We start from the raw sequence: 23,885 nt of genomic DNA on the forward strand, positions 1-23,885 counted from the left end.
CATTTCAGACTGTCGTGCTTATTACGCAAAATTCTCTAGTGCCTGAGTTTAATGGTTTGCCTATACTTTAATCTTAGCAGCCATGGGGAAGGCATTCTATCCACTCAGTGGCAGAACTAATAATAGTTTCTGTCAGTAATGACTTACGCATCAGGGTCATTTCACCTCATGTTCATTTTAGCCGAACATTTAAAGGGGACGATTTACATTTCATGTTTCTTTTACTATCTGGTAACCAGAGCTGTAATAAATATTTCAGGCACTGATGGTGTTTTGTTCAAGAAAAATATTATGTTTTCTCATTTGTTTATAGTACCTAATGTTCCTCAGTATTTTGAGATGTTTTTATATCAACTTCCCATTTATTTTTATCTGCTGTTATCATGTTCCCATGTAAATGTTATGACAAGGAAAACAATCTGGCCTTGTGTTCACTAATAAAAAAAATAAACCTTAGAAAATAAACAGATTGGGCTCAACATAATTCTGAGATTGTAAGATTCTGAGATTGTAAAACCTAGTAAAGATAATAATCCAAATGGCAGCAAATGTTATTAAGATTAAACACCTACTTAGTAACAACCTAATTTCTTCCTTCCTTCCTCCCTCCCTCCCTCTTCCTCTCCCTCCCGCTCCCTCTCTCCCTTTCTTTTTCTTTCTTTCTTTCCCCTGCCGCGTGGCTTGTGGGATCTTAGTTCCCTGACCAGGGATTGAACCCGGGTCCTCGGCAGAGAAAGCGCCGAGTCTTCACCACTGGACCGCCAGGGAATTCCCATCCTAATTTACTGATTAATTAATCATTACAGGTTAAATGACAATTACAGTTTTATTGATAGGGGTGGGGTAGAGAGAGGTTCAGTAGTACGAAGGGAATCAAGACTGAAAGGGATAGTTCTTACACCGTGTATTTCCTAACAATCACTGTCATAAGTGAGGGGTAGAAATAGGAGAAGGATTCTCAGTTTTGAGTTCAGAAAGATTATTAGGCTGGCAGCGTAGTGCAGGGCCGCCTAGCAGGGCTGTGTACCTCTGTCCACTGCGCGAGGGCAGGGGGAGACGGGGTGGGTGGGGCGGACGGAGACCCAGTCACTCTGCTGGTTCTGCCCAGCTTGAGAAAAGGGAATCTAATTCTCACAAAGGCGCGCTGCAAATGAGAGTTGAATAATGACCCATAGTATCTACCGGACCCCTAGAAGCTATTATCTGACAAACAGTTGCAAAATTCCTTCCCCACAGAACACAGTGAAATTCTTACAGATCTCAGATCCTGACCTTTGGGTCCCAAATTTTAAATTCATTGTCTCTTGGAAGATTTTGCTGGTATTACTCAGCTGGTCAATGAATTAACAGCTTTTTTCCCAGGTGAGTTTCTGAGTCTTTTACGCGTTTGCTTTTACTGTCCGTGGGAGGTGTTTTGTTTTGTTTTTCCACTCTGCTTCGCCGAGAGTAAAGATTGAGGTATCTTGTGGTTACCTTAATTAGCATAAAAACTCCTCCAAGGCAGCAGAGTCTCCAGTGCCATCCTATTCAAAATATTCCTGAGGCACCTACTCCGCACGCGACTGTCCCCTGTCACATTGCCTCTCGATATTTCCTCAGCGTTTTACTCCGCTTGCTTCTAAACAGACACCACCTTCCACCTCCCCTTGGGGGCACAGCAAAACGCATGCGCACGTTTCCATGAGCGCGCGCGCCTTACGGCCGCTGAGGCTGTCCTGCGCCAGCGTGCGGATACAAAATAGCAGTGGCGGGGGCGGTGACGTAAAAAGATCGCGCCGCACTTCGGTGCGAACAGCTTCCGCGGGAGTGAATGCTTGCCCATCGCGGGCATGGTGAACTGCAGTCGGGTGTTGCTCAGAAAGGTCCGTGATTGGTGCCCCTCAGCCTGATGTCCGACGCCTGGTGCCGCTAGCCCCACCTGAGGGCTCTCGTTCTCCTTCGCCTCCATCCCTCCCCACTGTTTTCTTCCTGGGGGCTTCTTTCCTGCTTCTTTTCTACCATAGTTCTCTCCTTTTCGCCCCTCAAGGAGTCGGGCTTGGCCTGTAAGGGGTGAGAAGGGCGTGTCTAGTTTACCGGGCATGGTTAGGACGGTTGTTTGGAACAGGGTTTGGGATTTTTCAAGGGAATTGTGTGCACGTGGGATGAAGAGCTGGGGTAACTGCCTGCTGTTTATACATGCAATACGGTGTATGTGAAGTGTAGGTTTGACTTTTTCTTTTGGCTCAAATAGTGTATTTTCCTTCTTTTAAGTAATAATATCCATAACTTGTTTTTACATATTTTTTCATTGAGTGCATTGTTATTAAGAGCTTTCTAAAGACAACTTTTCATCAGTAAACGAAAATAGGTAACTGACTTGCCTTCTTGCAAGAAACTAGGTCAGCTTTTGTGCAGTGCGGGTTTTAGAATCGTTTCTGTAAAAAATTTACAGTTGCTTTTCAAATTTAAAAACCTCTTTAAGAGCCTTACTAGCAATGTTTTTTGAAACCTGCCGTCATCAAGTTTGGTCATTACCTTATTACTAAGGATGAGATTGAGATATTACTTTTGAGTTCTAAATCTATGAACCTGATAAATCTAGAGCAGTAAAAAATGTGTCACATATTGAAAGGAACTTTAAAAACAGGAGTTTTCTTTTTGTCGGAGGAAACGCATGGTTAGTAATACCATGGTTAGTAAAGTTTTACTTTATTCAACCCTCTATTTTCCAGAAAATAGGTGGTCAGAAGAAGAGAGACTTGTGAAGGATAGTACTTGGGCATATAGGATAACTAATCTGTAAGCTAAAAAAATGAACTACTGCATTTTTTGCTGGATATGTTATTAAATGCTAGTTGTGTAACTTTACTGCCATAACAGTAACTTCCAGTCGGTGTTGTTTGCAAGGGGAATCTACCTCTTCACTTACCTGTGATGCATTTCTGATCTAGCTCTACCCAGCCAAAGCATAAGTTCATCAGCCTCCAGAGAAAAATACTCTAGCTAGCCCTTAAGTTCATGTTTTGTATATTCCTTCCACCCTTACAATACTCTGTTTCATGACTGTATTTGCATACTCAAATGAAAAGCTGTGCTTTGAATCTTTGCTGTGTAACTATCCACTGCAATCTCAAGTCTAGACAGATTTATCAGAATCAGCAAAGGAGCTTTTGATAGATGTGCTGGCTTACCCTATTCTCATCCCCTCCTCCAGAGTATCAGAATGGTCAGTGGAGTGTATGCATTTTTGAAAAAAGTTCCCAGATGTTTTCGATACTTAAAACTATCCTAAATGATTAACGATGTGAAGATTATGATTTTAAGAAATTACTTTGTGAGGAATTTTGATAGCCCAGGGGGCTAAGGCATAGGATCTTACCTGCAAGAAGTTCTTGATTTAGTGAGGGAAACAGAAATAAACCCTAAATACAATGTATGATTTCTAGAGACCTAATAATAGAGATATAATCCAATTACTGAGAGCCCAGCAAAATCAATGGTTAAGTGTTGGTTAAAGGAATTAAGAAGGACATCGGGAGATATGACATACAGGTGGGTTTATGATAGAAAAGAACAAATGACATTGTAAGTGGATGAAAAAGCATGAGCAGAATGCCATGAAGAAGTGACAGTATATTGTGTAGCATAGAGCAAAGAGAGGAAGAGGATATAGGAGGGGTTGAATGAATGGAAATGAAATGGGAAGGGTAGGTTAAGAGCTTTGAATATAGCACTGAGAATTTTAGACTTTATTTCATAAACAGCAAAAAACCATGAATGGTTTTTGAGTAAGGGAGAAACATGTTGAGAGATCAGATCCATTGTCAGAAAAATTGCTCAGGCAGTGAGATAGAGGATGTGTTGAGGAAGGAATGACTAGACATTGAAAGACCAGTTAGGAGCTAATGTAATGATCAAGATACTACGGTAGTTAGTTGTGCCAAAAAGCAAAGATAGTAGGGCTTCGGGAAGAGAAGCAGGTATAGTCTAAGATCCCCATATGTGGTCTCAGTGAGTAGATAAACTATCGTTTCATTATTTGTGAGAACATTGGAGGAACAGAATTTACCTAGGGAAAAGTTTGGTTTTGTTATATAACATGTATTTAGATGACTATTATCCTTTCAATACCTAAGAACAAGTTATATATTTGAGGGGTTTCAAATATAAGTTAAATACTGATCTCATTCTCAGTTGCTTTAGACTATTAAGCTCACATCTGGTGGAGATGTCCAACTAACTGGGATAGAGAATATCTCACCTAGGTGATAGTTACTGGTACAGACTGAGATCACCCAGGGGAGAAAGTCTAGATTGAAAAGTGGGCCAGTGTCAGAGACCTTCAGGATTGGAAGGACAACAATTGATAGTGAAAAACAGGGTCTTAAGAGAGTTAATCTAATGGGAAAGTGAGGTCAGACAGGAGGTAAACTAAGAAAAGAATAGCTGTGGCATACGGAAAGCCATTTTTTTTTTTTTTAGGAGTTTTAGTGGCAACAAAGAACTAGAAAGGAGTTCAAAATTGGTAAGCACATGTGGTATACAAATGTTCTCTTTCTCTTTTTAAGTATGGAAACTTCATTGATAACTTGAGACTCTTCACCAGGGGAGGAAGTGGTGGAATGGGCTACCCTCGCTTAGGTGGAGAAGGTGGAAAAGGTGGTGACGTCTGGGTTGTAGCCCATAACAAAATGACTTTAAAACAACTTAAAGATAAATATCCTCAGAAACGGTTTGCGGCTGGAGAAGGAGCAAACAGCCGGTAAGTATTTAACTGAATGACTTTGTATGGAATTAATTCCCCCCAGAAGAAGAAAAAAAAGTTGAGATAAAAATTTAATTGGTAATTTGAAGTAAATAATATCCTGGATTTGTAACTGAGCAAAAATCTACTATTTTTGTCTCTAGTAAATATAAAAGATAGGTACTATGGAATGTTTTGACGTTTTTAAACTTTTTATCCTTCTCTTCTCCCAGTGTCTGTTTATATTCTTTTATACTTCCTTTGTAGAACCAGAAAATGATCTGAATCCCCACTGTTGTCTCCTAAAATTATCTTTGACAGTCTTTAGGAAACTTTCTAGACTCTTAACTGGCTACTCCACCCCACTACCACCCATAGTTCTGCCAGCATCTTGTAGGCAGTACTTAAAATTTAGAGCCTGTTTGCTGCTACATCTCTTGAATGTTTTCCTTTTGCCTCTATTTTGATTTTCTCTCCGTGACAGCAAAATCTTCCCTTTGCTTTTTGTTAATGTTTGCTATTTCCTGTGGAACATATTATGTTGGCCTCAAAATATGAGAAGAATTTTTTCTTTCATTGTAAAGAAAATGAAGAAGAAAATTCTTAAAGCTTCCATCAAAATGCAGGCTGTGATTCCTCAGGCCTCTGTCATTCTGTTGTTCCTTAGGAGGTGTTGGTATAAAGGTTAGGCTTTCTGTTCCATTTTTCTTTCCCCTTCCCAAGGAAGTGTTTGGGTATATTTATTTGTCACAATCGTAGAGGATGGAATGTGGCACTTGCTTGGGGGATAGGTGTAAGCAAAGGATAGAGCCTGGATATAGGCTAAACACCCTGTAACGCAGGGTGAGGAATGCCCCCAACAACAACAACAACAAATTATCCTGCCCCAAATATCCAGCAGCATCCTCTGCTGGTAAAGGAATCCTTGGAGAAACCCCTTAAATTTCTTTTGAGCATTTTTGTTTAAGAATAGTCTTTACAGGGCAAATTTTGAGAGCCCTATATTAGAATTCAGTAATCAAAGTTTTAAGTTAAGAATGTCGTTTTATTATTTTGATGTTACAGGTAGAAAATAACTGCAGTTTATATCCTAAAGTAAAATTTGTCATCATTTTATAATTTCTTTTGAAAAGTAAGGTTGCTGTAATTCCAACCTTATTCTGTGTTTAGATAAGTGGTATGCTAAAGATGGTGTATAACATTTAAATGTTAAGAAAGATTTAAATAGAACAGTTACTGCGATTGTGTGTTGGAATTTTTAGAATGTAGAGGCTTAAATCTAAAGGATTAATAGGAGCCAACTGGATGAAGGGGAGGAAAAAGCATTACAGGAAAGATAACAACATGAACAAAGACCCAGTGATAGAAGACAAATACCAGTATAAAACACTAAAAGAAGGTCAGTGGGGCTGGAATGCAGAAAACACAGAATGTAGAGGAAGATGAGACTAGAAAGATAGGTACAAGCCAGACCTTCGTCATTTCTGAAATACTGCAGTATTCTCCAAATTGGTCTCCTTCTCCAGTCTCAGTTATCACCTCCAATCCATTCTTTTTCCAATTATGTCTACAGTGCTTTTTCTGTAACACCAGTTTATTAATGTCACTTGCATATTTAAAATCCTTCAATGTTCCCCATCAATCTAAGATAATATTCAAACTCTTTAACAGAGCATATCAGGCTCTTCGTGATCTGGACTACAGTGTCTTCCACCCCACTTCTGCTATGCTTACACTAGAAATAACTATTATTTCACCAAATACCTTGTTCCCTCCTACTCTGGGATGTGTGTGAATGTTTTTTTGGTTTGTTTTTCTTTCTCTTTGCCAACACTTTCCTGCCTTGATTATCTGGCAAAATCTTATTCCCCTTCCGAGACTTGTTCTATCCAGAAATAACCACTATTAACCTTTTCATGACTTTTCTAAGACTTCTGTGTGTCTCTACCCAAATGTAATTAAATGTGTCTGTAAAATTGGGGGATACAAAAACAAGAGCACAAAATTTTGCAACCTTCTCTTTTAACTTTTTTTTCCATTCCAGAAAATTGTTAAGCATGGCTGCATAGTCTTATAGTATTGGAAATAACATAAATTATTTTGTCATTCATCTATTTAGGTAATTATTGATTTGATTTTTTTTTTTACTGTTATTGTCACAATGCAGTACACATCTTTGTGTATATAATAGTTTACATGGTTCAATTTTTTTTTTTTAGGCTAAATTCCCAGAAGTAGAATTACTAGTTAGAAGCTTGTACCACTTTATCCTCTCTTGAGCAGTTTAAGAATCGCCATATGAGCCTCCTATAATTAAAGTACTCTCATTTCAGGTCATTTTTTAAAAAGCCTTGTTATTCACTGGATTTTCCATTTTTTTCTAGTTTATTCATGTTGCAATGATCTCTTCCTTTCAAACATGCAATATTTTAGTTCATTATGAGTTAAAATGACTTTTGGTAGTTAGCTTGGTAACTTAAATCATTACTTAATATTATTTTTATTGAGATACAGTAGTCTAAAATGTAAATAAATAAATAGGGATAATTTTATTTTTTCTCCATTATTTGGCCATTTAACATCTGCATTGTAAGAACTGGTTGCTAGTCTTCTTTGTATACCATTGTATTTGCTTGAAACATCAACCATTTAATCTAGCAGATTTTCTTTATGTTAATTTAGCTTTATTTTTTTTATAGAGTTAGTGCACTGAAAGGCTCCAAAGGAAAAGACTGTGAAATTCCTGTACCCGTGGGTATTTCAATAACTGATGAAAATGGTAAAATTATAGGTAAGTGTATTGTAGATTCTAAGGTTGTGAAAAATGTGCACATTTTCTAAAATTGAGAGCTGTGGGGAATAGCACCTCTTAAGTTTCAGGATTTTTTTTAAACGTTAAGTATTTTAGCTGCTAGTTTATAAAACAGCTTTTAAAAACATTATATAACAGTTCAGAATTAGCTGCTAGATTTAAAATTATTTTAAAGATGTAAGAGTATTTACTCGGTTTTAAAACAAATAATTAGCATTTTTTCAACCACTTGCAAAAGTGTTTTCTTGGGGTCAGATTTTTAAAAGAAACTTGATCCTATCATTTAGCCCTTTAGATTTGTAAACTGGAATTTCCTGCCATCTGTTTCTGAAAGAAAAATGTCATTAGTGATTAGCTCCACTTACTAATCTTTGCTTTAAGTATCTTTATCTCTCTTTTTAAGGAGAACTCAATAAAGAGAAAGACAGAATTTTGGTAGCTGAAGGAGGTCTTGGTGGTAAATTACTTACAAATTTCTTACCATTGAAAGGCCAGAAACGAGTAATTCACCTTGATCTAAAACTTATAGCTGATATAGGCTTGGTGGGGTAAGTATCATTCATATTTTTATTTTTATACTTTCAGAGAGACAGTTCATGAATAGAAAGTAAATATAAATGGTAATTTGGGGCCAGCATTATTTCTAGTTTATGGAATTTGTGTATTGTTCGTGTACTTTTAAGAATATGCTGCTTAAAAAAAAAAAGAATATGCTGCTAATATTGCCAACATAGAGTTTCATAGCCACTATTCATTTGTCAAAGATCATAGCAATTGAATAGGGCAGTGGAAATGTTAGAAAGTAAATAAAAACAGAAAAATCAATCAAATACAAAAGAATGTTACCAAGTATTAAGGAATAAAATTAGAAATCCAAACAAGCCACATTTTAAAAAGTGTATAGAAGGAAATAAAAAGTAGGGGAAAAATATTCTTACAAGTCTTAATAGAGGTATTGAAGTATCATTAATCAGATGGCTAAAGGCCGGTACAGATGATGATCTCAACCATCAGCTTTACACACTATTAAGCACTAAGCTGGATCTTGCTATGACCGTTTCCCTATCCTTCACTCTCTGTTTAGGACCTGTCCATTCTCAGTGCTGCAGACCTTCCAATGTTGTCCTCTTCCACCAGCCTCCACTCTTTCATCAAACAATGCTGCTTAGCTGTAGGGTTTGCAGTGATGGCACATAAATGGAGGGAGATAGATAGCAAGATAGAAAGTAGATAAAGGAAGGGAAAACTTCAGCTTTGCATGTCTCCTCTCCCTCTCTGTCTTCCTCTCCCAAGTCCCACTATAGCATTACACAATAGTCAGATGGAAGGCCTCAGGAAAAGGGAGGGGAAACTGCCACTCTACTCCAGCTGCCAGTTCCATGCCTTGCCTTCCCATAGCTTCTTTCTAAGCTCTTTTCATCTTCTTCTTCCCGCATCTCACTGCTTCTTTACCACACTCTTCACTCTAAATCCCTCACCTCTTTCCATGCCTGTTTAGGTCTTACCAGCAGTGGCTTAGCGTTCACAGAGGCCTCATTCCTGCTGAAGTTGTATCAGAGAAAGATGTGATCCTGGCATTTAAGCTTGCCATTCGCATTTAATTTTTTCAGTGAAACATAGTTATAAGGATTATGAGTCATAGGTTCTATAATACTATATATTTTTAGGAACATTATGGACTTAATAGGGTTTTGTGGATAAGACTGAGAATCTAGCTATTCACTTTCTCATTTCGTAGGAAAATATGTTTCAGGTTCCATAGAGACACCTTTACAGCCTAATAAGAACATAGCAAGGCTGAGTAGTGAATAAAAGTGGGATGGCGATGGGAGACTCACGTGAGACTGTTTGGGTTGGAATCTCACATCCTCTGGAGGCTGGCTGGATGGTCTTGGATACAGTCTCTCTAAGCCTTTTTTTTTTTTTTTCTCATCTTTAATAGTAGATGGCAGTAGTTCTCACCTTAAAATGTAATTGCTGAGTAAGATATTGCATTTGCAGCATAATACATGCCTTGGATTTATGAATGCTCAATGAATGAATGGTAGCTGCTATTATCATCATCATTGCCAACTTATTGGAGACCACATATAGTGATACACTAAGCTTTTCAGAAGTGGACTTGATATTAGTCAATAGCAAGCATCATGATTCTAGAGCACAATGTTTAACATGTATGCTAGTGCTTTTAAATTAGGTAACTATTCTTAAAAAGTTGCTAATGTGAATACCAGCATAAGCAGATGTCCTTTTAGCCAGTTTCAGGAATGAACTGAACATGAGAAGAAAGGTATCATATAACTAATACACTTGTACTGCTGTTTTCAAATCTGGTCTTTGCATAGGTTGGATTTCAGCCTCTAAAATTTTCATTAGGTACTTGGCAATAAAAATCTCAGGTATCTGTTCTTCACCTGGTAGCTTCCTTTTTCTTCTTGTATTTTGATCTCTTTGGAAATAGTTGCTTGCATTTTTCTGTGTTTAATCATTGTTATGAAAATATGAGGATATTAGAAAGAAATAAGTCCAACTAATGATAATCATGGCAAAAATGATTGCAATTTGCTTTTCAAAAAGTTACAAGAGCCTGGGTGTAACAGGATATAAGAAAATACTGTATTTCCAGGGGAGACGAGTCATTAAGAAATCTCACATAGTTTTATTCTAAATTTATTATAGAAATATTTTAATGAGAAAAATTGTTTAAAGAGCTCCATTAAGAGCATATACATTTTTATAGAATTCCAAATTAATATTTGTGAAATATTACACCATTATTCCAAATGAAAATTTGGCAGAGTTTTGAAAGATCTTGATTTGAATGAAAACTGTGAAGACAGGGATCACATCTGTCTTATTGATTGCTATATTTCTCCTGCATAGTATATTGCCTGACCCAAGTCAGTGCTCAATAAATATTTGTTGGATAATTTTTTTTAATTGAGATATAATTGACATATAACATTATATTAGTTTCAGGTGTACAGTGTAATGATTTGATATTTGTATATATTGCAGAATGATCACCACCATAAATCTGGTTAACATCTGTCACCATGTATAGCTACAAATTTTTTTTCTTGTGATGAGAAGTTTTAAGATTTACTCTCTTAGCAACTTTCAAATATACAATATTATATTATTAATTATAATATAATATATGATTATAATATAATCACCATGCTGTACATTATATCCCCATGACATTTTTTTTACAACTAGATTTTTTTTTTTTTTTTTTTTTGCGCCACACAATGTGGCTTGCAGGATCTCAGTTCCCCAAACAGGGATCGAACCCAAGCCCTCAGCAGTGGAAGTGCAAAGTCCTAACCACTGGCCCGCCAGGGAATTCCCCACAACTGGATATTTTTTTACCTTTTCACGGCCTTTGCCCATTTTGTAACCCCCCCCCAGCTGACACACACACACACACACACACACACACACACGCACACACATTTTCTGTATGCATTCATCCATTGATGGACACTTAGATTGCTTTCACATCTTGGTTATTGTAAATAATGCTGCAGTGAACATGAGGTGCATATATCTCTTTGAGTTAGTGTTTTTGGTTTGTTTTTTTTTTTTGGATAAGCATCCAGAAGTGTAATTGCTGGATCATTTGGTAGTTCTATTTTTAATTTTTTGAGGAACCTCCATACTGTTTTCCATAGTGGCTGTACCAATTTACATTCCCATTGGTTGAATAAATTTAATAAAAATATCTGAATGAAATTTAGGAAATCATCTCTTAAGTGGCCCCCATTCCTAGTACTTTCTTTCATCCATTGTGGGCCTTTCTTGAGGGATATTTAGCAATAAAATCAAGGCCTTTAAAACAGCCATATAGTTTAATCTAGTATTTCCTTATCTAGAAATTTACCTCAAGAAAGAAATTAAAGGTATATGTAAAGGTTCACTTCAGCGTTTAAAGTTTTTTAAAACAAGCTTGACAAATAATTAGTGCTCGTTTGCAGAAAGAAAAAAAGAGTTGACTGTTAATTGCACCATTTGATGTTAAGGTGACTTAACATTGGTGTATGTCTTTCTAGCTGTATGCGTATTTTTTGCAGAGTTATTAATAACAGTAAAAAATTTGAGACCACCTAAATGCCTAACAATAAGAAATTAGTTAAGTAAATTACACTACACCCTTGAAATGCATTCACCTTATATAATTCAGTTTAAAAGGAGGCCGGCCAACTGTGAATAGTCTTTCAACAAAAAAGGGATCAAAGCTGAATCTGATCAAGGCTTCATATCTACCAATTTATAGGAGCATGTTAAATGACATCATGGGCATCAGCAGAAAAATCCAGACTATGGCAAAGAAACTACAGGACAAATGGCCCAGTTTCTTTAAAAATAAAATTGCAAGGGGGAAACAACCTGGAGAGGGAGCCTGTACCAGAGAAACTGAAAAGGCACATCAACCAATTGTAATACGCGGACCTTATTTGGGTCTCTATTTAAACAAACCAACTTTAAAAAAATTATTAAGAATGTATTAATATTTGTTTAAGCTAGGTGATGGCTAAATAGGATTCATTACTTTGCTAGTGAAATGTCCATATAAAATGTTTTTTTAAAAAAATCCACAAGACAGTATAAGAAATACTTTGTCAGTATTTGGCTAGAGATAGTGAATTGCAGGTATTTTTATTAGTCTCTTTATGTTTTTCTATGATTTACAAGCTGTTTTTTTTTTAACATTATTTGATTTACTGTCAATACTGAAACATCTTTAGTGTTCACCATAAATTTATCTTTACCTTTTCTATAAGTATATTTTGTTCCTCAAGTTTTTCAAGATTATTTTAAATTTATAGTCTACCCTTAATCCCAGCAGTATTCAAGAAGCCTGCTTCTTGAAATGTTAGGAATTCAGAGATAAGCAAGTATTAATAATGCTGATATTTGTTGTAATGTATAAATTTATTTTCTTGTTTCAGATTCCCAAATGCTGGAAAATCCTCTTTGCTAAGTAAGATTTCTCATGCAAAACCTGCAATTGCAGATTATGCATGTAAGTATAATTTGTTTTGTTTTTTTAATGTGTAGAGGTAAATTTTTAAAGACTAATCTTTCTTTGAGTATGAAAAAAATGATAACTGGGGTAGCCTTAGTTTGAAAACTCTTGGCAGACAGAGTACATGTATTTCCCATTAATCTTTGAAACCTTTATAGCTGTCAGCAAAGTTCCTAGTACTGCTTATTAGACACTTTGTTACATTTATTTGTCTGTTGCATAATCATTATTCAGTTTAGTTAACGATTTTATGAGCACCTACCCTTTATCAAACACTGTGATAAATGCTATGAAGGTAGAGATCAATTCTTTCATTCATCTAGCAAGTATTTATTTCTAGGAATTATCAATACAATAAGTTCTGGAGTTAACAAAGACTGGTAAGCAGAAGTGAATACTGTTTTGATTTTTATTGAACTTACAGACAAGTGGGGGAAGGCACATATCTCACTAATGAATATAAGAGAATATAATACGGTTCTATGAAAGAGTGTAGGTGACTGCTTTAGATTTCTTTGGGGAAGTGTGATGGTGGGGCTGAGATATGAACACTAAATATGAGTTAATTGGTGACAGACAATGGAGGTGAGAGTCTTTCAGTCAAAGGAAATAGCATGTACACAAAGACTCTGTGGTGGCAGGGAGTAGATTTGTTTGTCTAGAGAACATGTAGTAAGGGGAAGAGGGAATCAAGATGAGGCTAGAGATGCAGGTGGAGACCTGTGATATAGGCCATATAGGCTGTATTTGATCTCTGTGGCTTAAGAGCAGTTGATAGCTTTTTAACAAGGGAAAACAGTGATTAGATTTGCTTTTCAAAAAAGATCTATTGGCGTGTAATGTAGAAAATGGATTGGTGTGGGACATAAATGGATCTGGAAAGAACAGTTAGTAGAACTGGCTATTGCAGTAGCTGGATGAGATATAATGGAAGCTCAGTCTAAGAGTAGTGAATGAATATGATAGGATCTTTGCCATCATTAAACAAAATGGCACAGAATGACATTAACATGGAAAATAAAATTAAACCATTCTAAAATTGATAAAGTAGAGTTAATTTTGTACTAACTGCTATAAATCACATGGCCAATATTTATTGTTACAATACAGGGGATTCTTGAGAAGGAAAGAAGAAGAAAAGCAAAAAGGCCTAGGAAGGAGGCTAGGGCAGGATTGATGAAGCGTGTGGATAACTAAAAGAGAAAGGACCGTAGAGAGATTTCACCCACAGCCCAAGTGATAGAAACCTAAATTCTGCCCCCATCCTCAGCACCTTTACCATGCTCCTTAAAGTTTGAGACAGGGACTTTGAGGCCCACTAATTATATTACACCTGTGCTTTCGAAGATTATAAAAATCTATATTTTGTCCTTTTCCAAGTATATCATAAATAGCAAAGATAATTATACCTTTAATTTCAACAAATGAGAACATAATCTGAATTAGGTTGTTCATAGAAATGAAATACTATTTATTTTATACATGACGCTAAGACAATTTTGAGAGTCTAAGCCTTTATTCTAGCCTCAATTTATTATTGTTTTTCTTTTAGTTACAACATTAAAGCCTGAACTTGGAAAAATTATGTATACTGATTTCCAACAGGTGGGTATTTTTAAAATAAGACACTTGGTTAGTAATGAAAGTACTAGCCTTAGTGCTTAGATTTTATAATATTTGGCAGTTTCTGTGGTGTTAGGGGGAAAAAGTAGCAGGATTTTGTTTTTGATAAGTGAAACCATGATCAAATCAATTCTGCTGACCACTATCAGAGTAAAAATATTGTATAAGAATATAATTTCTTGTTCTTCCAAAGGTTGGGTCCAGTTTGTCGTTACAACATTGATTGTATCTTAATTGCCTTAATCAGTTTGTCCTCATTGCAAGTCCATATTTTACTGCCATATTTGATTATTGATTTTCATTTCCTAAAAACATTTTCTAAAGTTCATGGATGTAATTTTACTCCAACTTACTGTTTAAAAAAATGTTTTTTTTAATTGAATGGGATCCTTGTCTTTACTAGCTATTAAAATTTATTTTTCCTTGCTACAGAAGAACTTTTGAATAATTAGAATAAAAACAAATTAAAAAGGAAAGTAACAAAATTTTTAAAATATGTAATGTATGATCAGCAGGTGCATTCCTTGGTATTTACCCAAATAAACTGAAAACTTACGTCCACTCAAAAGCCCACACACGGATGTTTGCAGCAGCTTTGTTCATAATTGCCAAAACTTGGAAACAACCAAGATGTCCTTCAGTAGGTGAATGGATAAATAAACTGTGTACATCTCAATAATGGAATGTCATTCAACACTAAAAAGAAATGAGCCATCAAGCCATGAAAGGACACAAAGGAACCTCCAATGCGTATTACTAAGTGAAAGAAGCCAATCTGTAAAAGCTACATACTGTACGATTTCAACTATATGTCATTCTGGAAAAAGGCAATACTATGGAAATAGCAGAAAGATCAACGGTTGCCAAGGATTAGGAGGAAAGAAAGGTTGAATAGGCAGCACACAGGATTTTTAGGGCAGCAAAACTATTCTGTATGATACTAGATACATGTCGTACATTTGTCAAAACCTATGGAATATATAAAACCAAGGGTGAACCCTAATGTAAAGTATGGGCTTAAAGTGATGATGTATCAGTATACTTTCATATAATCCATTGACATAATTCCAAAGACATAGAAGATGTATATTTATAATAGTGGTATAACAGTAAAAATTTTTTAAAACTTCGACAATTATATAGAATGTTAAATAATAAGTAAAATTATAAGTGCAGGATAATACGAATTTAGAGATCAATATTTAGAGGAAAGGACAGCATTATTGGTAATTTTTAAGGGAAATCAGTAGAAAACCTCTGAAGAGAATTTCAGGGCATGAGACCTACATGTACATTGCTTTGTCACATAGCTCCAACTTTCTTTAAAACTGAAATTTTTAACCACACAAGCAGTATGTGTAGAGCAGTGTTTCTCATCCCTTACTGTACATCAGAATCATCTGGGTAGCTTAAGAACAACAATGATAAATGAAGCCTGGGCCCCAGTGATTTGAAACCAAACCCCTTGGGGATAGGGCTTGAGCATATGTAGTTTAGAAAAGTTTCTTAGATAATTATGACATGCAGTGAGGTTTGAAAACCACAAGTGTAGAATAATGGTTAGTAACTCTTATAACCTCCAAAAGGAGTATAGTAACACTATTTCCCTTACTTTTTAAGAGTGGTTAATAGTTCTGGTAGAATATGAACAATAAAGAAACAATGGTACCAAATAACCATTTACATATAGAATAAAAAACTTAAAACTACAGAGCTATACTAAGTCAATGTCTGCTGAATTAACATCCTTGTATACTTTTAAGAATTTACAAAATTGAAATTCTTTGAAAAGTTCATACTGAACAATATAATTTATGGAATTCTAAAGAGAATTTATGTGATTAGTAAATGTCAAACTAAGCCATAAAATTCCTGGATTGTTAAAGTAAAAAATGGGACTAATTTCTGATAACAAAGGACTTTGATTCTTAATACATTTATTTCGTTATAAAGGTATCTTGGCTTTATAGAGATGCAGTGGTAATCACAAATGAAGAACTGTTTATAATTGAAATATCATGAAAATTGTTGGATGTAATTGTATTTGTGGTTTTCATATTTTTTTTATTATCGTACCATTTAATTTTGTGTTAGATATCAGTAGCTGATCTTCCTGGTTTAATAGAAGGAGCACACATGAACAAAGGAATGGGCCACAAATTCCTCAAGCATATAGAAAGAACTAAACAACTACTTTTTGTTGTAAGTCATATGCCTATCAATGTAATGTTTAAATGAATGTGAGTGGTTCTCACTGGTGAGAACCAGTGAATTTAGTTTTCCTAGAAATTTTTTATAATAATAACATTTAAAGATAAAGTAGCAGCATATATTATTCCACTAAATCTATTTTGATAGGGGTCAGATACAGTTAGTGATCTTTATTTATAATATGGGGATGGAAGTGGCATTGTTTACTATGTCAGATGAAAGTTTGGCCATACTTGTCAGGTTTAATTCATTAAGATTTTCAATATACTACTAAATTATATAGGATCAATTTCCTACTTCATTTCTGGTGTTGAGTTATATATGAGATTGTCTGTATTGGTATAAATTGTTTAATCTGTACTAGTTTCTCATTAATGATTGTGGTTTTATCAGAATAATTATAATTATCTTAAAACATCAATTTCTCTCATTTCGAATTACTAAATTACCAGAGTATAGATTGAGAAATTATTTTTAGCTTGAGCAAGTAAAACATTTCAAAACAGAATTGTATAGCTGTTGTTCTTATGTTAAAAGCAATCATTTTCCCTTTTTTTTTTTTTTTTTAGGTTGATGTTTCTGGATTTCAGCTTTCTTCCCAAACTCAATACAGAACTGCCTTTGAAACCATACTGCTGCTTTCAAAAGTAGGTTTTCTGTTTTATATCTGGTCTAATACGTAGGCACATAGGACTGTATGGAATAACGTATGATAATTCGAATAAATATATAGTCTGCCTCTACTTTTTACATATGTGAATTTACTGCCTTTTTCTTTTTCTTTTTTTTTTTAATTTTTTTTTTTTAAACTTTGGGTTTATTTATTTATTTATGGCTGTGTTGGGTCTTCGTTTCTGTGCGAGGGCTTTCTCTAGTTGCGGCAAGTGGGGGCCATTCTTCATCGCGGTGCGCAGGCCTCTCATTATCGCGGCCTTGTTGCGGAGCACAGGCTCCAGACGCGCAGGCTCAGTAATTGTGGCTCACGGGCCCAGTTGCTCCGCGGCATGTGGGATCCTCCCAGACCAGGGCTCGAACCCGTGTCCCCCGCATTGGCAGGCAGATTCTCAACCACTGCACCACCAGGGAAGCCCTGCCTCTACTTTTTAAAGCTTTGATGTCAATTAAAGAATTATCTAAACTTGCTGTCTCCAGTTTTGCGATATTCACCTGCTCCTCAAACTGTTGTAATCAATAAAACCTTCCTTGATTCCAAATCCCTGTTACATACTTCTCAGACTGTATCTTGCTGAACTTTTATTCCTACTTCTTAGACTATTTCTCAGTCTACTTTTTAGGTTCTCTGATACTCAAGATATTTTGGTTATGTTTTAGATCAGCTGCCTATTGGACATCTTTGATTGGATGTCCCATTAACTTCTCAAATTTAATATGTATAGAACTGAACTTCTTTTTTTTTTTTTTTTAATTCTCCAGCCTCCCCCAGAACTTTACTGAATATGTAAGTGAGAAACCTGGGTGGTAGTGATTCTATCTTTCTTACCACCTGTTTCAAGCCCTGACAGTTTTATATCCTAAATTTCTCTGAAATGCAACTACTTGTCTTCACCCACACTGTTATAATCATCAACCCCTCTTACTAGAATGTTCTAAGTCCCTCCAGCTTGTCTCTCTGCTTCCAGTCTTAGTTCTCTCCAGACCATGTTTTATATGGCAGCTAGAGTGATCTTTGTTAAAGAACCAAGCAGATGTTTGTTCCCTGCTTAAAACACTTCGATGGTCTCCTACTGCTGTTAGGTTAAAGTCTAACATGAACGTGGTTTATGAGGTCTGGCAAGGTTGGGTTCTTACCAAGCACTGTATCTCTATTGTTCTCCTCCCTCCTCCCACCCCTGGCCACGCCCCATACATTCTATATCCAGCCAATGATTTCTCTCTAACACAACATGATGTTGTTTATCTTCAGGACTTTTATATCCTATTTCATTTGCTATTTTTTGCCTGTTATTGATAACGCTGCTGTGAACATTTGTGTACAGGTTTTTGTGTGGATATGTTTTCATTTCTCTTGGGTATATACCTAGGAGTGGAATTGCTGGATAATATGGTTATTCTGTGTTTAACATTTTGGGGAACTGCCAAACTGTTTACCAGAGTGACTGCAGCATTACACCATTTTACAATCTTACTAGCAATGTATGAAGGTTCCAATTTTTCCACATTAATGTCAACAATCATTTTTGTCTTTTTATTTTAGCCTTCCTAGTAGGGATGAAGTGGTATTTCATTGTGGTTGTGATTTGCATTTCTTTAATGAGAAATGATGTTGAGAAATGTGACTAATGATGTTGAGCATCTTTTTATGTGCTCATTAGCCATTTGTAAGTTTTTGGAGAAATGTCTATTCACATTCTTTGCCCATTTTTAAAATGGGTTGTCTTTTAATTGTTGAGTTGTGGGAGATCTTTATAATTTAGATACAAATCCCTTATCAGATATATGATTTGCAAATATTTTCTCCTATTCTTTCAGTTGTCTTTTCACTTTCTTTAGGTTGTCTTTTGAAGTACAGAATTTTAAATTTTAATGAAGTCCCCTTTGTCTATTTTTTCTTTTGCTCATGCTTTTAGTGTCAGATACACGAAACCACTGCCTAATCCATAGTCACAAAGATTTACTTCTAAGCATACTTAACTTTTTCCAAGAATAATACAGGTATAGCATTAAGTTGTCACTATCTAGTTCTGAATTTTATCTTTGTGCTTACTAGATGTCCAGATATCTGTATTTGGCTCTAGGCACAAAATCACAACTGTCTCTAGGATGTCATGTGAGCTAAAATGTATTAACACATGACTTAACTAGTAAGCATTTTCTGCATTTCCTTTGTTAATTAGTTTTGTGGTTATTGGGAGTTACTGCATTTCAGAGGTGCGAATGGGCCCTAGATTACCCAGGCCTATAAAGTAAAGAAAGACATTACCAAATAGGTCATTTATATAGATATTTTAATAAAATTATTTGGTTTTTCTCTTTGATTTAAAGGAGTTGGAGTTGTACAGAGAGGAACTTCAGACAAAACCTGCGCTCCTGGCAGTTAATAAAATGGACTTGCCAGATGCCCAAGATAAATTCCACGTACTGATGAACCAACTCCAGAATCCTAAAGGTAAACCCATTCATTCATTTAGTGCCAGTTTAATGAATACCTGCTGTTTGCAGAGAGTGCTAGGTACTATAATCAGTGGAAAAGAAAACTGAAAGTTGCTACTCTTAAAAAAAAAGTATGTTTGAAGAAAGAACACATACCATATGAAACTTTTAAATAACACTGTAAAAAATAATATCCCATTTCAGAATGTGTAATATGGACAATAAGTTAGAGGAGACAGAAGGAAAGAAAGATTAATTTGAGCTGAAAATGTCAGGCATCATCAAGAAGTAAAACTTAAAGTGGGCTCTTAAAGAGTTAATGGGATTTGGATCAGAAGAGAATAATGTCAGCATCTACCTGTGAAGTCTGTTAACATATTTCACAAGTTCTAGAACTTCATTCCCCTAGTACATCATGAATTTTAAAACAGAGCTAGTAGTTCTAAAAAGAGGTATGTATCTTTGCGGTGCCAGGTCTGTAGATCTCTGAAGAGTACTAATCTTCTAAAAAGAACTTGAGTCACTGTGTATGTAGGGTACAGAATAATAGATGCTGTTACTCTAAAAGGATTTGTTTGAAATTTGTTCCTAAATGGACCATTATGTGTAAAGAAATTTAAAGGGATTCTCCATAGTTTTGAGTATTGACCTTTGCAGAACACTCTCTATCCTACAGTGATGATGCTTTCATTTTTCTGAGTCTGTTTTGCACAAATGAGGAAAGTAGGGTGGAAGGTAAGTAGTTAACATGTTTTTAAATAGACCTAATCTCTCTTTTTATCCTTGGGATAAAAATTGGGGAAACTAAATTATAATGTACTAGGACTATCAGGCAGCACCAGAAGATCCTCTCTCCCCTCTCAAAATCTACCCCCCACCCCGTGTAATTTACATATTGGGCTGTCCTTGAGTTAATAAGTTACTTTGGGATATAAATATTCTCTGGAATATTTATAAATAAACCTTTATTCCTTAATGTCATTTGCTTTATGAGGTCATTAGATCTATTTGCTGGCTGGTCTTGCAGAAAAGGGAATTTTCAGAGGAGGTACCAGAAGGGAAGGTAATTCGGGAGTTTGTGGCTATTTTGGACCATCATAAAACAATGTAGTCCCCTCAGTGATAATTCCCAAGTTAGCCTCTCAGACTTCATTGGGGGTAAATGAATCTCAGAATCCAAGCTCTGTGTTGGTTTGGCTAACCTCTTTTAGGCAGCCTTTCCAGTTCATGTCAATGTTGATCCATCCCATCAGTATGGCATCCCTACTTCTGTTGCCTTGGTGGCAGGGAAGAAGGAAAAGTTATATAATGGCTGTCAGCCCCTGTGGGGTGATAGATTGGATTCATCTAAAATGATGAATTGAACTCCTTGAACTCTTTTCAATTTTAGTATGGCTCATAGCACCAGTGATGATAAGCCATTAGGACAATTAAAGGCCACCTGTGTGCTGAAGCAAGCTAGAATATCCCAAATCACAAATGATGTTATGTTATAGGGAAGTTCTTTCAGAAAAATCTATGTTATCTTACTTTATTGAACCGCCCCAAAACAAAATTTATTGCTTCCGTAAGTAAATCATCTTCTGTGATTCATCTTTTACTTACACTTAATTTTGTTTAAAATATATTCATGCAACAAATATTTATTAAGTACCTGTCATGTGCCAAGAACCTTACCATTGTCACTAGTAGAAACCAAAGGTTCTGAGAGCTTATTAGAAAGAGAAGGAAAAAAACAATTTTAAATGCTTAGTTTTCTGTTCACTGGTTCAGAAATCAAACCTCTAGCATAGTTTTGACTTACTTTCAAAGGTAGTGAAAATCAGCCTAGTTTTGTGTTCTTTGTTTCAGATTTTTTACATTTATTTGAAAAACACATGATTCCAGAGAGGACCGTGGAGTTCCAACACATCATCCCCATCTCTGCAGTTACTGGAGAAGGAATTGATGAACTAAAGAACTGTATAAGGAAATCTCTGGATGAACACACCAACCAGGAAAATGATGCATATCATAAGAAGCAGTTGCTTAATTTACATATTTCCAATACAGTATCTTATAGTGAGCCACCGTCAAAGAATGCTGTTGCTAGTCCCAAAATAGATATAACTTAAATCTGTTAAAAGTGATATTGAAATTGCGTTCATTTGGAAGCTTTTCCACAGACATATTTTTTAGAAGGTTAGTTATTACTAACCTGGTGTATATGCCATCATTCAAGAACCATACTTTTTAAAGTTGTTTTGTACTTAAGTCTATCAACAGTAAAAAAAAAGTAACTGAGGGTTAAAAATAACAGTTTATAATTTTATGGCCAATCCACCTATAATAAAATCCTATAATATTCCTGTACATATGTCTCTAGTGAGATCATTTTTTTAATTATATAAAGGATTCCGTATGAGCAACTAGGTTTTGTTTGTTTGTCTTTAAGTCTGTCATGTACCTGGTTCTACTAAATATATAATAGTTTGGAAAACCTCAAACCCTAAATTTGAACATATTCAGTGATAATAAAGACCACTGATAATCAGGAGATAAATCTTTGTGATTTCAGCTTTTGGAAATTTTTCTTTCTTAAGTATAAGAGTATTTTTTTCTTGCTTTGGACACACTGATGTATGTCTCATTTTATTGTGTCCTAGTCTGTTTCACTGTCTACTTTCATATTTTAGTAAAGAGAATAAATAGGAAGTACAATATTAAACAGTATTATCCATCATCAGTATATTCTCAGGAGATTATAATTTCTAAATTTCTGCCTGACTTTCAAAAATACTTACATATTATACATTTTCTCTTAATGCATTTTATTATAAAATATACATGTTAATTGTAAAATAAAATAAAATTTAAACAGTGCAAAAGCATATAAAGTAAAAAAGAAAAGTTCCCATCTTTCTGCATCAGGCTCTCCAGTTCTCAGGGAAAACCACATGTTCTTGCAGAATTTTTTAATGCATATATCTTTTTGCCTAAATGAGTTCATTATATAAGACTTTCCAAGGTTTTTTGGTTTTTACAAAATAGTAGCAAGTTAATGAGCTTCTAAAAATTATTCTTCAGTGCTACTTTTAAACTATTAGGAATTGTTTTGGAATTTAAGGCTAAGTGAAGCCTTAACATGTGGCTATAAGTATTAAATAAAAATGTCACTATCATTCTACTTAAATTTCTTCAGATATGACAATGTGAGTGGCTTCTTACAAGTGTTATTTCACTTTTATTTGTTGTGTTCTATTCCCCACTCCCACCTCCCATCCCAGTCCCCAGATCACTGGCTTTTCTTGTGTTTCTTTTCATTGCACGGCTATTTATTGAGTGTCTCCCCTGTGCCAGGCACTGTGCGGGGCGCTGCATGTACAGTGTTAAGGAGAATAGACAGGACCTGCTGCCCTCATGGATATCACGTTCAACGTCAGAAGCTGCAGGGGATTAGAGCGCTTTACAGCAAAGGAGTAAGAGTGAGGAAAGCGTTTGGAATTTGAACATCTTTACTGATCATAGTGACCATGTTTCATATTGGGTATGTTTTACCTTTATGACTTGAGTGTCATTTTTCTCTTTTTCACTTCTATTATTTCCTAAGTGTGAACAAGTAGCAGTGTGATGACAGTTAGATCAGGTGCATTTCTGAAGCTCTGACACCATAATCTTATTTTTTGCTGTGGCAAAGGATAGTAGATGTGTGTTGAGGACTAAGAGGAATTGTAGCTTATTTGTTGTGTCTGTATTGCCCAGGTTACTACTCCATGACTAACTGGAACATTTTATGTAACTCACTAAAATGTTCCATCATTTGTATTTTCTTCTTACCAAAAGTGTACTCTATGTACCTTTTTCTGATGGTTGATTTTTATTCTAAATGAAAGAAGAAAATCTGGATTCCTTTTTTATTTTATAAAAAATAAATTTTAAACACTTAAAGATTTATTTTGAAATAAATATTTTAACTGCCATTTATTTTGTCCTTAATACTTCTTTGTTAAAAAGTATTTTATAGTACTGAATCCTTAATTGGATCCTTAATTGTTATAGTACTGAATGGCCAGGGTATCAATACACTGTGTTTAACAAATTTTTACCAAGTCCCAGTCATTCTTGCAGAGCTTGCTATGTCAGATTCATTTACCATCATGAATTACAAATTTATGCTACCAGACACTGTCAAGTATTAAGTATACCGTACTGTGAGGTTGGATCTGTGCTCTGAAGATTTCACCTATGAAAAAAAAAATTTCAGAAACCTATTGTTCTTTTTGTAATATATATCCATATTATTTATCATAGCGAAATGACCTTTTTGTAAAATTAATGTTTTCTTTTAAGTGGTAAACATGTATTATATAATCAAGGGGAAAAATCTGCTTTCA

General features: G+C 35.2%; 1 protein-coding gene and 1 long non-coding RNA gene across 4 annotated transcripts in view; one reads left to right on the top strand and one right to left on the bottom strand.

The window, feature by feature from the left end:
• The window catches only part of LOC103018744 (uncharacterized), a 35,459-nt gene extending 33,827 nt beyond the window's left edge, over positions 1–1,632 (bottom strand). The window contains exon 1 of the long non-coding RNA XR_452301.2: positions 1,474–1,632. This is a non-coding gene — a long non-coding RNA (uncharacterized LOC103018744). The remainder of the gene's footprint in view (positions 1–1,473) is intronic.
• On the top strand, positions 1,112–21,864 carry GTPBP10 (GTP binding protein 10). 3 transcript variants are annotated; one of them, XM_007195803.2, is made up of 10 exons: positions 1,112–1,362; positions 4,548–4,741; positions 7,423–7,514; positions 7,939–8,083; positions 12,491–12,564; positions 14,120–14,172; positions 16,285–16,392; positions 16,971–17,048; positions 19,405–19,528; positions 21,364–21,864. In XM_007195803.2, exons 2-10 carry the CDS (start codon positions 4,602–4,604, stop codon positions 21,624–21,626), a joined length of 1,077 nt encoding a protein of 358 aa, XP_007195865.2. In that variant the 5' UTR covers positions 1,112–1,362; positions 4,548–4,601; the 3' UTR covers positions 21,627–21,864. The 3 variants fall into 3 exon arrangements, with proteins under 3 accessions (XP_007195865.2, XP_007195864.2, XP_007195866.2); XM_007195802.2 differs by lacking the exon at positions 1,112–1,362 and adding an exon at positions 1,747–1,862; XM_007195804.3 differs by lacking the exon at positions 1,112–1,362 and adding an exon at positions 3,381–3,531.
• Positions 21,865–23,885: the final 2,021 nt, after the last annotated feature.

The sequence above is a fragment of the Balaenoptera acutorostrata genome, chromosome 7 (assembly GCF_949987535.1).
Source record: "Balaenoptera acutorostrata chromosome 7, mBalAcu1.1, whole genome shotgun sequence".
Classification (NCBI taxonomy): domain Eukaryota; kingdom Metazoa; phylum Chordata; class Mammalia; order Artiodactyla; family Balaenopteridae; genus Balaenoptera; species Balaenoptera acutorostrata.